Source organism: Poromitra crassiceps (genome assembly GCF_964638095.1).
Source record: "Poromitra crassiceps genome assembly, contig: HAP1_SCAFFOLD_1304, whole genome shotgun sequence".
In the NCBI taxonomy this organism is placed as follows: Eukaryota; Metazoa; Chordata; class Actinopteri; order Beryciformes; family Melamphaidae; genus Poromitra; species Poromitra crassiceps.
This window is the reverse complement of record NW_028151106.1, coordinates 23201-35000: the sequence shown is the minus strand read 5'-3', so window position 1 is coordinate 35000 and position 11800 is coordinate 23201. Positions and strand designations below refer to the sequence as shown.

The 11800-nt window shown below is 43.3% G+C and overlaps 1 protein-coding gene across 1 annotated transcript; it reads right to left on the bottom strand.

Moving 5' to 3' along the window:
* Positions 1 to 778: 778 nt before the first annotated feature.
* On the bottom strand, positions 779 to 8208 carry LOC310771808 (von Willebrand factor A domain-containing protein 5A-like; the record flags this gene model as incomplete). The annotated part of the gene is made up of 6 exons (XM_083664323.1): positions 8127 to 8208; positions 7871 to 8040; positions 4951 to 4998; positions 2516 to 2718; positions 2133 to 2355; positions 779 to 945 (listed from the first exon to the last, which is right to left on the bottom strand). Coding segments are annotated over exons 3-6 (636 nt in total), but the record flags the coding sequence as incomplete, so codon positions are not given.
* Positions 8209 to 11800: the final 3592 nt, after the last annotated feature.

The following is an 11800-nucleotide window of genomic DNA, read 5'->3' as shown; positions in this document are numbered from 1 at the left end:
GAAAAGGCGCTGAGACAGAGTGGGTGAGTCAGGCTGAGGCTGTTAATTACAAGTTACACAAAGAAGCAGAAGCTGTGTAAGCTACTATGTGGCCCAACGTGTTGTTTTGTTGTTTGTTATGTGTCCTAAGGCAACATTTCACGGTTCGGTGATAACATCTGTGTTCGTGGTGTGTGTGTGTGTGTGTGTGTGTGTGTGTGTGTGTGTGTGTGCGTGCGCGGCTCTCGTTATCTTGTGTAGCCCGCAGTGCAAGACGCTGCTCGCACTCGGCTGTGTGCTTTTTTGGAGGTGTTGAAATAATTTTGCTGCGCTGGCGTCTTTAGGAGCCACTAGCCACTGGCCTTCAGAGACTTTACAGCAGGGAGGAGGGACGAGGAAGCTGCACGCATACATGAGACAGAGCCGCCGTACCTTAACTACTCTAGTTAAAGTGATAATCGATTTGACGATTTATTTTTTACATCGTCCTAATTCGAATTACGATTCAAAATCGATTTATCGTGCAGCCCTACTCGTGGCTCTGCTTCAACTGTGTGAGAGCCTGACGACGCCCAACCAACATTTCTGACATGTCAGAAATTCATCCGAACGTCCGATGGCTGGTCGGGAGCAGCTAACCGCTCCTCGTTCCCCCCTGTACACTGCAATGGTAAACGACGCACAACGGAGCTCAAATTCGGGCCTGACTCTAAAATGAGTCGTGCGGCTCACAAATCGGGTCAAAAACGGACTCAATTCGGACAGTGTATGCCCGGCTTTACACACACAAGCACACTACCGTGGCCTGGGTTTGCTCTGGGTTGAGGTACTGGAGAGGCTCCATGGAACAGTTGGCCTCTACTTTAGAGATGGGTCGAGGAGAGGACACCCGGCCAGAGAAAGACAGACCGTAGGGCACAAGAGAAGCTGGCACAGAGGTCACCTGAACGCTGCCACCTTCACTGCCTGAGAAAGACATGAGACAAGTTAGGAATGCCTTTATTAAGGAGGGATTACGCATTAAAAGCAGTTTTTAGCAGCTGGAAAACAGTGTTTGGCTGGGCTGAAGTTGCACTCATAATACATATCATGAATTTCATGAGGAAAGGAGAAAATAAATATTCAACTTCAAGGATAATTTGTGTGTAGCAAAAGTAGGCTAACAGTAACATTAAAGGAATAGTTCACCGTAAACCCCTCATCCTCTAGTCAGCTGAAACTCCCTGGAAGTTTGTATGATATAGGTGTGTTAATGAGTTCCATCTCAGCCTTGAAAGGATAATTTCGTTTTTTTCCAACCTGGACAACGCTGTATGTGTCTAATAAACTCATCGTGACATATTTTTTTCAAATTGGTCAAGTACTCACCGAGATAGCCGTGTTTACAGCTGGAGCAATGTGCTCAAACAGCTGCACAGTGTACTGTACAGGGCAAGCTCGCACCACATCGTCAATACACATTCGCTAATAAAACTGCTTGTTTTGCCGGCTGGGAGGCTCAAGCGGTCAATAGTGTCTGGCAACATGGAAATGACTCTATATATATTTAGCTGATTGATGGATAGTTTCCCATTCAGTCCCTCCGTTTTTGCCAACTTCTCCAGCACAGCGCTGTTGAAGAGAGGGGGGAAAGGAAATCCTCCGTGGTGACACAGCGCGAGCTTCGCTGTCTTCTTGCTGGTTGCACCGACACGCTGCACGCCGCCTCGCTCAGCTGGTTCTGCTTGTGTGGGCTATCGGCATTGCGGGCTGTCGGCACATAGACGGGCACCCCCCCCGTCGGCTCCTCTCTTTCTCCTCGCCTGCTCGCATAGAGACGACTCCTACATGAATATTATTCCCCGGGGCGTACGAGCAGGCGAGGACAAAGAGAGGAACAGACAGGGGCAGCTTGCCCTGTACAGTTACACTGTGCAGTTGTTTGAGCACATTGCTCCAGCTGTAAACAAGGCTATCTCGGTGAATGCTCTACCAATTTGAAAAAAATATGTCACGATGAGTTTATTAGACACATACAGTGTGGAAAATAGGGTCCAGGTTGGAAAAAAACGAAATTCTCCTTTAAGCCATTGAAGTTAACAGACCAAACTTGAAGAAACTGAATGGGGTTTATGATGTGCTTTATACACCAAGTGTTGGCTGGTCCTTCCTACCCTGAGGTTGGTAGCGAGGGTTGAGCACAGCAGGCAGACAAAACCTCAGCCCGTCATCAGCCTGCACAGCCAACTCAGTGACGTACTCCAGCCTGATGGAGGCGCTCTCTCCTGGAGGCAGACTGCCCACACTCAGAGAGAATATATCTGGGCTCTGCTCACTCTCCTCCAACAGGAAGGCCTGCTGACCGGAGCTCAGCGCGTCATCGTACTCCTCACGAGCCTGGAGGACAGACACATGAGTGAACATGTAATTTAGTTGGCACTCAGAAAGCTCTTGAAAGCTTCTGTGGCTGTGAGACCTGTTTTTCAAGCCTCAACAAAGAGTCAGGGGATGAGTGCAAAGTTCACGAGGTTCCGCCCATCTTTCCTCTCCAGCTCACCTTCTGTTTTTCCTGCACCTCAGCCACAACCTGCGTCTGTCCAATCTGAGCACTGAAATGACAGACAGCAGCTTCTGCAGGCAGAGGGAAGACAAACACAGCCTCCAGTGGTTTGTCCTCCTTGTTCTCATAGTGCAGAGTGGAGACCACTGTAGCCACATGGTCCCTCACCTCCACCTCCACCTCAATGCTCTTCAGAGGAACTGACAGAGAAACACAAGGAAAGAGACACATGTTGAGCAGCACAAAGACTTACTGTGTGTGGACTATGCTTGTCTTAATGTGGGCTAAATTATTAACAAATTCAATTTAAAGTAGGCTAAGGGCTTTCGGACATGCGATATGTCAAATTCTAGACACTTTTCTTTTTTCTGAATTTTCTCTCCAATTGTACGTGGTCAATTCCCCCTGCTGTCCTGGTCATTAATGCACCCCCCCTGTTGATCTGGGAAGAGCTGTAGACTAGCACATGCTTCCTCCGATACATGTGCACTCGCCAGCCACTTCTTTTCACCTGACAGCGAGAAGTTTCACTGGCAGGACGTAGCACGTGGGAGGATCACGCTACCCCCCCCCCCCCCCCCCCCCCAGGTCTCTACGGTGGTAGGCGAGTGATTTTACCTCTACACTACCCAGACGCCAAAATTCAAGACAATTTTAAGCATTTTAGTCAATTCTTGCAACACCACATGGCCAATCAGAATCAAATCTTTAGTTTACATTGGGACTGCCTTTCTTCCACTGTAGCAAGTTTTGGAAAAAGGCGGTTATGTCTAAACCAGTAAATGAGATCTCCAGCGTGTTTTGATTGGACTGATCAGTGAGGGTTTGGGTTTGCCTCTTGGTATGATGACAAAGTCTGATGGTCTGACAGTGACATGTATCCATTAGCCTTTTTAACTTCCCCCATTTTGTGTCTAAACTGCAGGAAGTAACACAGGTGCAAGCAAAACAGGCACTGGATCAGCAAATGGCTTGGAAGTTGGAAACCCTCACCCTGGGCGATTTGGGAGGAGAGTGAAAAAGACTAATTCAGGAGTTATTTGCCTTTTGTGAGAAGCCATGCCTTTGCCACGCCCCCTTTGACATATTGGTATGAAAGTTAACCAGTTCTTCCCGCTCCCATGACCAATCTTTCCACAAAGCTTTGTGCAAATCCATTGGTAACGTTTTAGCTGCGACCAGCAGCTATAGTCACTCTGTCGGGTGGTCTGTCGATCGGTCGCTCCACAAAAAGTTCACCAACCTTTAGGAGGCTGAAATTTGACATGGAGGTAAAGCGTGTTTTTAAAGGTGTTTGTGTTCATGCCAATGAAGGGTGGGAGAGGGGGGGCAAATATCGAAATACAGGGTGGCAGAGGCAGAGTACGGTCAGTTGCCTTTGCCATCCTGCAACCCTTCGGAGGACATACAGTATAAGTATTTTGTTTTTACATTATTTTGATTTTACAGCAATTATTTTTACACATTTTGTTCCGAGGTACATTTTAACCTGATACAGTGCATGTAGATACAGTACAACCATACCATGTACTAGGGCTGTCAAATAATATTCTATATTTGAATATATATTCAAAAAAGTATAAATAGTAATAGTAATAAGTATAAAAAGTAAAACAATATTTGAATATGAAAATTAATATTCAAATGTATTATTATAGTTATTATTATTATTATTATTATTATTATTATTATTATTATTATTATTATTATTATTATTTTATTTTATTTTTTTTACATTTAACCAGGTAAAAAACCTGGGCAAGAGGACAACATAAAAACATACATCGTTTGCCTGGTTATTTAAAAACATTACAAAAGTGTAGGCTACTACTGTATTAGTACTGACTGAATAAATATGGAAATAGTTATATAAGCTGTCTGGTTGTATTGGTTTGCCTTGCAATCTACACTACCGTAATATATATATATACATACATACATGTAGTATTCGAAAATATTCGAACAAATATGTTTTGTTTAGAGGGAATATTCGAATATGATTTTGAACCAATTTTGACAGCCCTACCATGTACACAATCTCACATAATATATCATAGCCAAATACACATATACACATAATTAGGCAATACAAAAAAATCACACATATCCATCCTTCCAACATGTACATTGTACGTTACAGGTATTGTGAATTTGCGTTGAGATATCCTGCTCACAGACAAAAATAATAACTAAGAATCATAATTTTAATTTTCATCCAAATTCATTTAAAAGTTCTTCAGTCCTGATTCTCTGAGACTTGAGCTTTGATTATCGTGCATGAAGTAACATGTCCAAGTGTGCCTCTGCCTACACTATTGAGACAGCAGCCTTGAAGTGGCTGTAAAAATATTGGGCCTTGAAAAATAATGTTTGGGTTCTTGGAGAAAAGGAAGGTCAAAGCCTTCAAAGTTTTCAAACAAACAGTTCTGTACCTGGTTCCTTCTTGGCATTAAGCAGACCACAGCAGTTCACCATCGTGCCTGTGCAGCAGGATAAAGATGATCACAATTAAGAAAACAACCATCAATCTAGAAATAGTAGATTTTTAGCAAATTCCAAACAAAATGGCAGAATGTATGTTTTATTATCCTAAAAAGAGATATCTATGATTTACGACAAATACAGTTTGAATAACAATCAAAATATATCGAACACATCAAGCAGCTCGCATACACGCTTGCTCCCTCGCTCGCCCTGCAGCTCGCCTGCTGTGCGGGCTCACTTGCTGTTATGACATCACTGATGATGTCACAACTTTGCATCACTGATGACATCACAATTGCTCTTATGACATCACTGATGATGTCACAATGCCTATGAAATCATCAGTGCTGCACAATTGCTCAAGTGACATCACTGATGGGACTTTATGATATCACAGTGATGTCACAATGCTGGGACTTTATGATATCACAGTGATGTCACAATGCTGGGACTTTATGACATCACTGATGACATCATCAGTGATGTCACAAAGCCTATGACATCATCAGTGGGACAAAAATGTTATTCGTATCCGGGTGTAAATATCTTCTGCCATGTTGTGGGGCTATTCGTACCTCCTATTTACAAGCACAGCACAGTGGAGGAGGCTCAAGTCGGAGCTGCCTGCGAGGCAGGGCAAAAGACTACAGCCAGCCAGAATAAAATTATAAAAAAAAAGGTGGATACATAATCTTCAGTCACCCATATGAGACTAAATATGAGGCTAGAACAACTGAAACTGAATATCTATAATATAATTTTATTCTTGGATAAACTAGGTGGATAAACTAATTTCTGAGGCGGTTTTCTCGCGTCGTGCTGTTATAAAAAAAGGTGGATAAATAAACTTCAGTCGCCCATACGAGACTAGATATGAGGCTAGAACAACTGAACACGTCTATTTACACCCAGGTACAAATAGCATCTGCCAAAATTTTAACAGAGAAACATTGCCTACTGTACATGCTCCCTTTTATTACTTTTGGAACGTAAATGCGTTTTTTTTTTTTTTTAAGAAAATGCTTCAAAAGGCATAAAAGTTATTCACGTTTGTGAAGATTATCATGCTGAACCCAAATTTGCGTTCCCACAAACTTTTGTTAACCACAGAACTTAATGCATAAAGAGAAATTCCCATTCTAAAACCTCAGACTTTTCCACTGACGAACCAAAGTGGCTGCAATATCTGGATAAGCCTCCACGTACCCGTAGGGGTACGCACAGGGGCGGGTCTACCGGGGTGGCAGCTGCCACCCCTAAAAGAGGCCTTGCCACCCCTGTTTCCACCCCAGCTGCCACACCAGTTGTGGTTCAATCAAATTCCTACTCAAAAGTACTTGCTCGTCGGATATTACAACAGCAGAGCTCTGATTTCCCACAGCAAGTGAATGCAGCACAGCAAGGATTTTTCGAAATGTCTATGGAGAGACTGGGGAATTGACTTCTGGGGCAAGAAAAGTCACATGACTGTTGAGTCAACAGTCATGTTGAGCTCTATTCGTGCGTTCCTTTATCGCAAAAGAACTGGGATGTGGAGGCTAAATGACATCACATCCGTTTTGTTAGCATTCCATTTGCAGAAAAGTTGAGCTGGGAAGTTCACTGTTCAGATCCACTCGCTAGCCAGGCTAGCCATTGTTAGCAATAACAGTTGATAACAAGGCATTTCGTGGCATTTTGCGCATACAAACACTGCAGCCTCATGTCCACACAGATAGAAGTAGGCCGTGCTGTGTGTGTACAGCTGATTTAATGAGACACAAACAAGACAGAAGTGCTAAATAGCATTTATACGATTATAACTACTGTTGTTGTGCGGATCAGCCATCTTGGATTTTTGAGGTCGGGGCTGCGAGGCTCCTACGAGTTTGGAATGGGAAATACCAGCTCTAGTGAATGCAGCACAGCAAGGATTTTTCGAAATGTCTATGGAGAGACTGGGGAATTGACTTCTGGGGCAAGTCACATGACTGTTGAGTCAGCTCAACTTTTCTGCAAATGGAATGCTAACAAACCGGTAAGATTACCAGTTCCCAGTTATAAAGGAATGCACGATATTGCAACAGTCATTAGCTTGGGAAATACCAGCTCAAGTGAATGCAGCACAGCAAGGATTTTTCGAAATGTCTATGGAGAGACTGGGGAATTGACTTCTGGGGCAAGTCACATGACTGTTGAGTCAGCTCAACTTTTCTGCAAATGGAATGCTAACAAACCGGTAAGATTACCAGTTCCCAGTTATAAAGGAATGCACGATATTGCAACAGTCATTAGCTTTGGTTGCCCGTGCTGGTCTAAAAGTAAACAATTTTGTGGTAAGGCAAGTCGTCAGCTTTTTTATACAGTGGATTTTATACACAGATGATTCAGTTACAATTCATTCAATTATTTCTAATGCCATCTTAGAAATGTCTACTCAATGCTTCACTCGTGCCAAAGTAATACAATGTTTTTGAGTTAAAATATATTCTGTTTTTTTCCAAGCAAATATTGATATATGCAATTAAATCTGCAATATATATTTCTGCCACCCCTTAAAATCTTCATACCACCCCTTTGCCACCCCATGAATATGTATTTAAATCCGCCCCTGAGTCACATTTTAATGTGCACCGCGCACCCCAGTTTGGGATCCACTGCAAGTTTACACTGCTGTGTCAGCTTTGGTCTTAGTCATATACTATCAATAATATCCCTGTTGGGAGTCTTGTTTTGCTGTGATAATGCATGAGGCTAATACCGTAGTTACATAAATTAAATACATATAAAGCAGACATCTACCTCTAATATCACTGTCTTTTATGATCAATATTTCTTCTCAGCTCCTACAACCAATGAGTACAGAAACCCCCCAGAAGAAATGCCTACCTTAGAGCGTCAATCTGTGATATGGAGAAAAATATTGTTTACTTCTGGTTTCTTTTCTCAAGGAACACCGCCCACATCAAGTCACGCCTCTGTGACGATTTCGCTTTATCATCGGAGACGAACCAGTAAATCCAGTCCGAGTCGCTCCACTCTCAAGCATGGATGAAAGCCTGATGAAAGCATGGAAGTCAGATACAGACCAACCACCATAATGTAGTTTAGAATCATGGGTTTAGATTACTGGGTAGCTGCATACCAGCCTGGCGTTGTTCGGTGGCTTCTTCGCTCAACTGCAGGCGATGCAGGACGAGCTGTGTAACTCTCGACTCTTCTTCTTTTTCTTCTTTGGATTTGATCGGCGGTTGGCATCCTTAAATGGTGCATTACCGCCACCTACTGGAATTTGACGTCTTCTTCATAGTTAGGTTAAGTTATTAAGTTATCCTTTATTTATCCCATGGGGACATTCATCATAGTGCAATCTATTTACAGTGTTCATCATAGTGCTCCATTCATGATACTGTATGACCATTCTATGACCCAGACAGACGCACTTGTCTACAATGGTCTCCCAGCATGCATCAGAAGCTTGAGTGTTGCTGAGCTCAGGGTAAGAGAGGTCGTGACTGACCCCGTGTGGACAAGAGGTTGATGTTCGGACAGGTTCCTATCCTATTTTGATCTCTTTAGGCCTACATCCAGTGATTTCTGATTTCTATTTTTTCAGTCCCAGCTGGCAGATTTTCAAGGAGGTCCCCGCTAAGAAGGAGCCCTTCTGGTCAGAGTTTGTGCATGGCTTTCGCATCATGACTGCCCGAGGACTGAAGCGGTTTCCAGATCACAAGTTTGGCCAGGCTTTCACCACTATCAAATGTGAATACCATGCCTATACCTGCCATGGCTGGAGAAAAGGTTCCTCCTCTAATTATTCATAATAAAGCAGTGCTTGTGTCATTATCATCAGGTCATCATACTTTCAGTTGAACTACTCCAGGATTTCAAGCCTACCCTGTATGACAAATTATGCACATTTGCACCTGTTTTCTTAAGGTTCAGAAAAGCTGGAGGCCAAGTTGAACAGAGGAGAGTCAACAATCTGCAGGTCAGGGGCCAGGTGCTCAAGGTGCAGGGCCCCTGGCTGCAGCACTTCATCAGAGACGGAAAGACCTACGTCTACCCCGGCGTGGACAGCGTCACAGTAGGCGGCACGAGGCAGGAGGGCGACTGGAGGCTGGAAGTGGACGAAGGAGATACCCAGAGCATCCTGGAGCGCTGTGCCCGGCTGGAGCCTTCGCTGAGCCAGGCCAAGGTGCTGAGCCAATGGGTGGGCCTGAGTTGCAAGGTGCAGAAAGATGCCCTGGGGCTCTGAGGGCTTCATGCTGCCTAGCTTCTCCTTCGCTCTGCTAACAGAGGGGTTTGCAGACAGAAGAACATCTATTCCAGCCAGCAACATGAACTTCATCAAATTGCACCTCACTGTTATACAACAATACAATAGAAATGTAATCCCATAACTTGTTGCATACCTCCTTTGACATTAACTGTTTTGTAATGTGCTGCTGGCTTTGAACTATTTTGTGAAAACGTCCCTATTCTGTTTGCCCTGCACTCACTGGGCCACATCCATCCAGGCTCAGTCATATAACAAAACATAAAGAGCTGCTATACTTGTGCCTTTTAAGCATTTAATGTTGGATTCTGAAACGGCTTTACTGAGTAAAATAAAACTGGAATGATGCATTACTGCCCATTTTCATTGTTTATATTTGATTTGAAATGTATGGGAAATACAGTATTTGGGTCTGCAAAACAACCACTTGTTTTCAACAACAAAAAAGAACAACTCGCATCATCTTTTCTGGCCAAGACATTCCCCTCTCCTCATCAGTCTCCAACCTGACCCTGACTTGACCTTTGAAGCCCACATCAAACATCTGTGCAAAGAGCTCCTTGTACCACCTCAGGAACATTTCCAAACTCCATCCCGCACTTAGAAACTTGTCCACACCTTTGTCTCCTCAAGGCTGGACTATTCCAACACAGTTCTCATCGGAACTCCTCTCAGGAGCTTCCAGAAATACAATACCAATCCCATCCAGAAGAGCGCTCCTGAGGAGTCCATGATGAACATATCACACCTGTACTGAAATATTAATCCAAAATGCACATAATTGGTCTTTTTGGAAGGAAAAGAGGTATCCGGCACTACTTTCCAAACATGGCCGCCGACCTCTTTTCCTTCTAAAAAGACAGATTATGTGCATTTTGGATTAACATTTCATCGTATACAAAATACAAAAAAATAAATAATAATAAATAAAAAAATAAAGAAAACACTGACAATCACGTGATACTAAAGGGACAGTCCTAGAACGGATCAGCCGGAGGAGGTGGGTTAAGAGTGATGATTGGTTATTCTCCTTCTGTAAGTGGCTCCTGAGTAGGACTCATCTCTCTACAGCGGCAACAGTTACGTCCTGGTGAATCTGTAGGAATGAAATGAAAGCTACTTTAAGGACAATTAAAACTTAAAATCAACCTACAATTTGGGCTGCTCAATGTAACGAGTAGAACTGTATGCTGCAGTATTAGTTTTCATGGTTGAAAACATCCGAGAGAAACCCAGTGTAGTATCAAATCAAGGGCTGCTATCAAAATGATAACGTCTAACAAGCACAGGCAAAGCAAACTTTGCCTTACAGTTCTTGCTGCATCTCAAAGTAATAAAAACAGTTTATTCAGTCATCTAAAGAAAGGTAGTATAACGTAGGGTCTGCAAAAAAAATTGCAATCTGTGAGTTTAAGAACAAGAGCCCTCAAATAAGAAAGTGGTGTCATTAGGCTTTGAAATGGATGTACCGTAAATTCCGGACTATAAGCCGCGGCTTTTTTCCCGTTTTTTGGCCCCTGCGGCTTATATAACGGTGCGTCTTATCTATGGATTTTTTCAGAAAAAAAAAAAAAAAAAAAAAAAATCTCTCTTTTTTAGCACTCTTTCTAACTATAAATCCACTTCTGTTTTAATTTCCTCTCTTGCCCTCTTTTCACCACACCGCGGACACTGTGTGCACTGTAAAAATAAACAACGGTGGTGTTGTGTTATGTTGTTTTGTTGAAATGTTACGGTAATACGGTAAATGGGAGCTTCCTCAAACAGCCATCCCGACAATCCCCTCTGTGCGTGACCACTTACATATGGTAATTACGGTAAGCAAACGGCCACTCGACCATCAACTCCCTCCCCCGACTACCAGGAGAAAATCACAAACTTCGGCGAATTCACACAAAGGAAGATCAAGGAATATTCCATCGAACCGGAGCAGATCATAAATATGGATGAAGTGCCTTTGACGTTCGACCTGCCACTCACTCGGACTGTTAACAAGAAGCGCCCTGGAGGATTCTTTCACCAAAAAAAAGCTTTGCTCGTTCTCGACAGCATGAGAACGAGCAGTAGATGATCATGAGGTGGTTTTTCAGACGTGTCGATATAGCAGTTTATCGCAAAAGTGTAATGGAAACACATTTTTCGCATTTGCACGTCATGTGACCCATATTATCCCTTGGAAAAGGAGCGGAAAATAAGTTTGGTAAGTAAGGTTCGATAGCCGTGTCAAAACCTCCGCAGCAAGTGGAAAACTTTGAAGCAACGCTACCTAGCAGAAAGACGAGTGTTGTGCAAAAGCGTAGCCGGGCAAATTAGATAATGTTTAATGGCAGAAATCGGTCCATGGTGACAGCAGGCTGCCTGTGTGCGCGCATTTGGCACAGCGGCGAGATGAGAGGATGAAAAGCACACACTGGTGCGGTGGTGCTGTCTGAAGTGAATACAGTGACTGTGAGTAGGCTAATACATTGCACACGTTTCAGGTGCAATTATAGAACCAAATCAGCCTTTTCCCCCCTCCATCTCTAAATCGGACCAGTTGT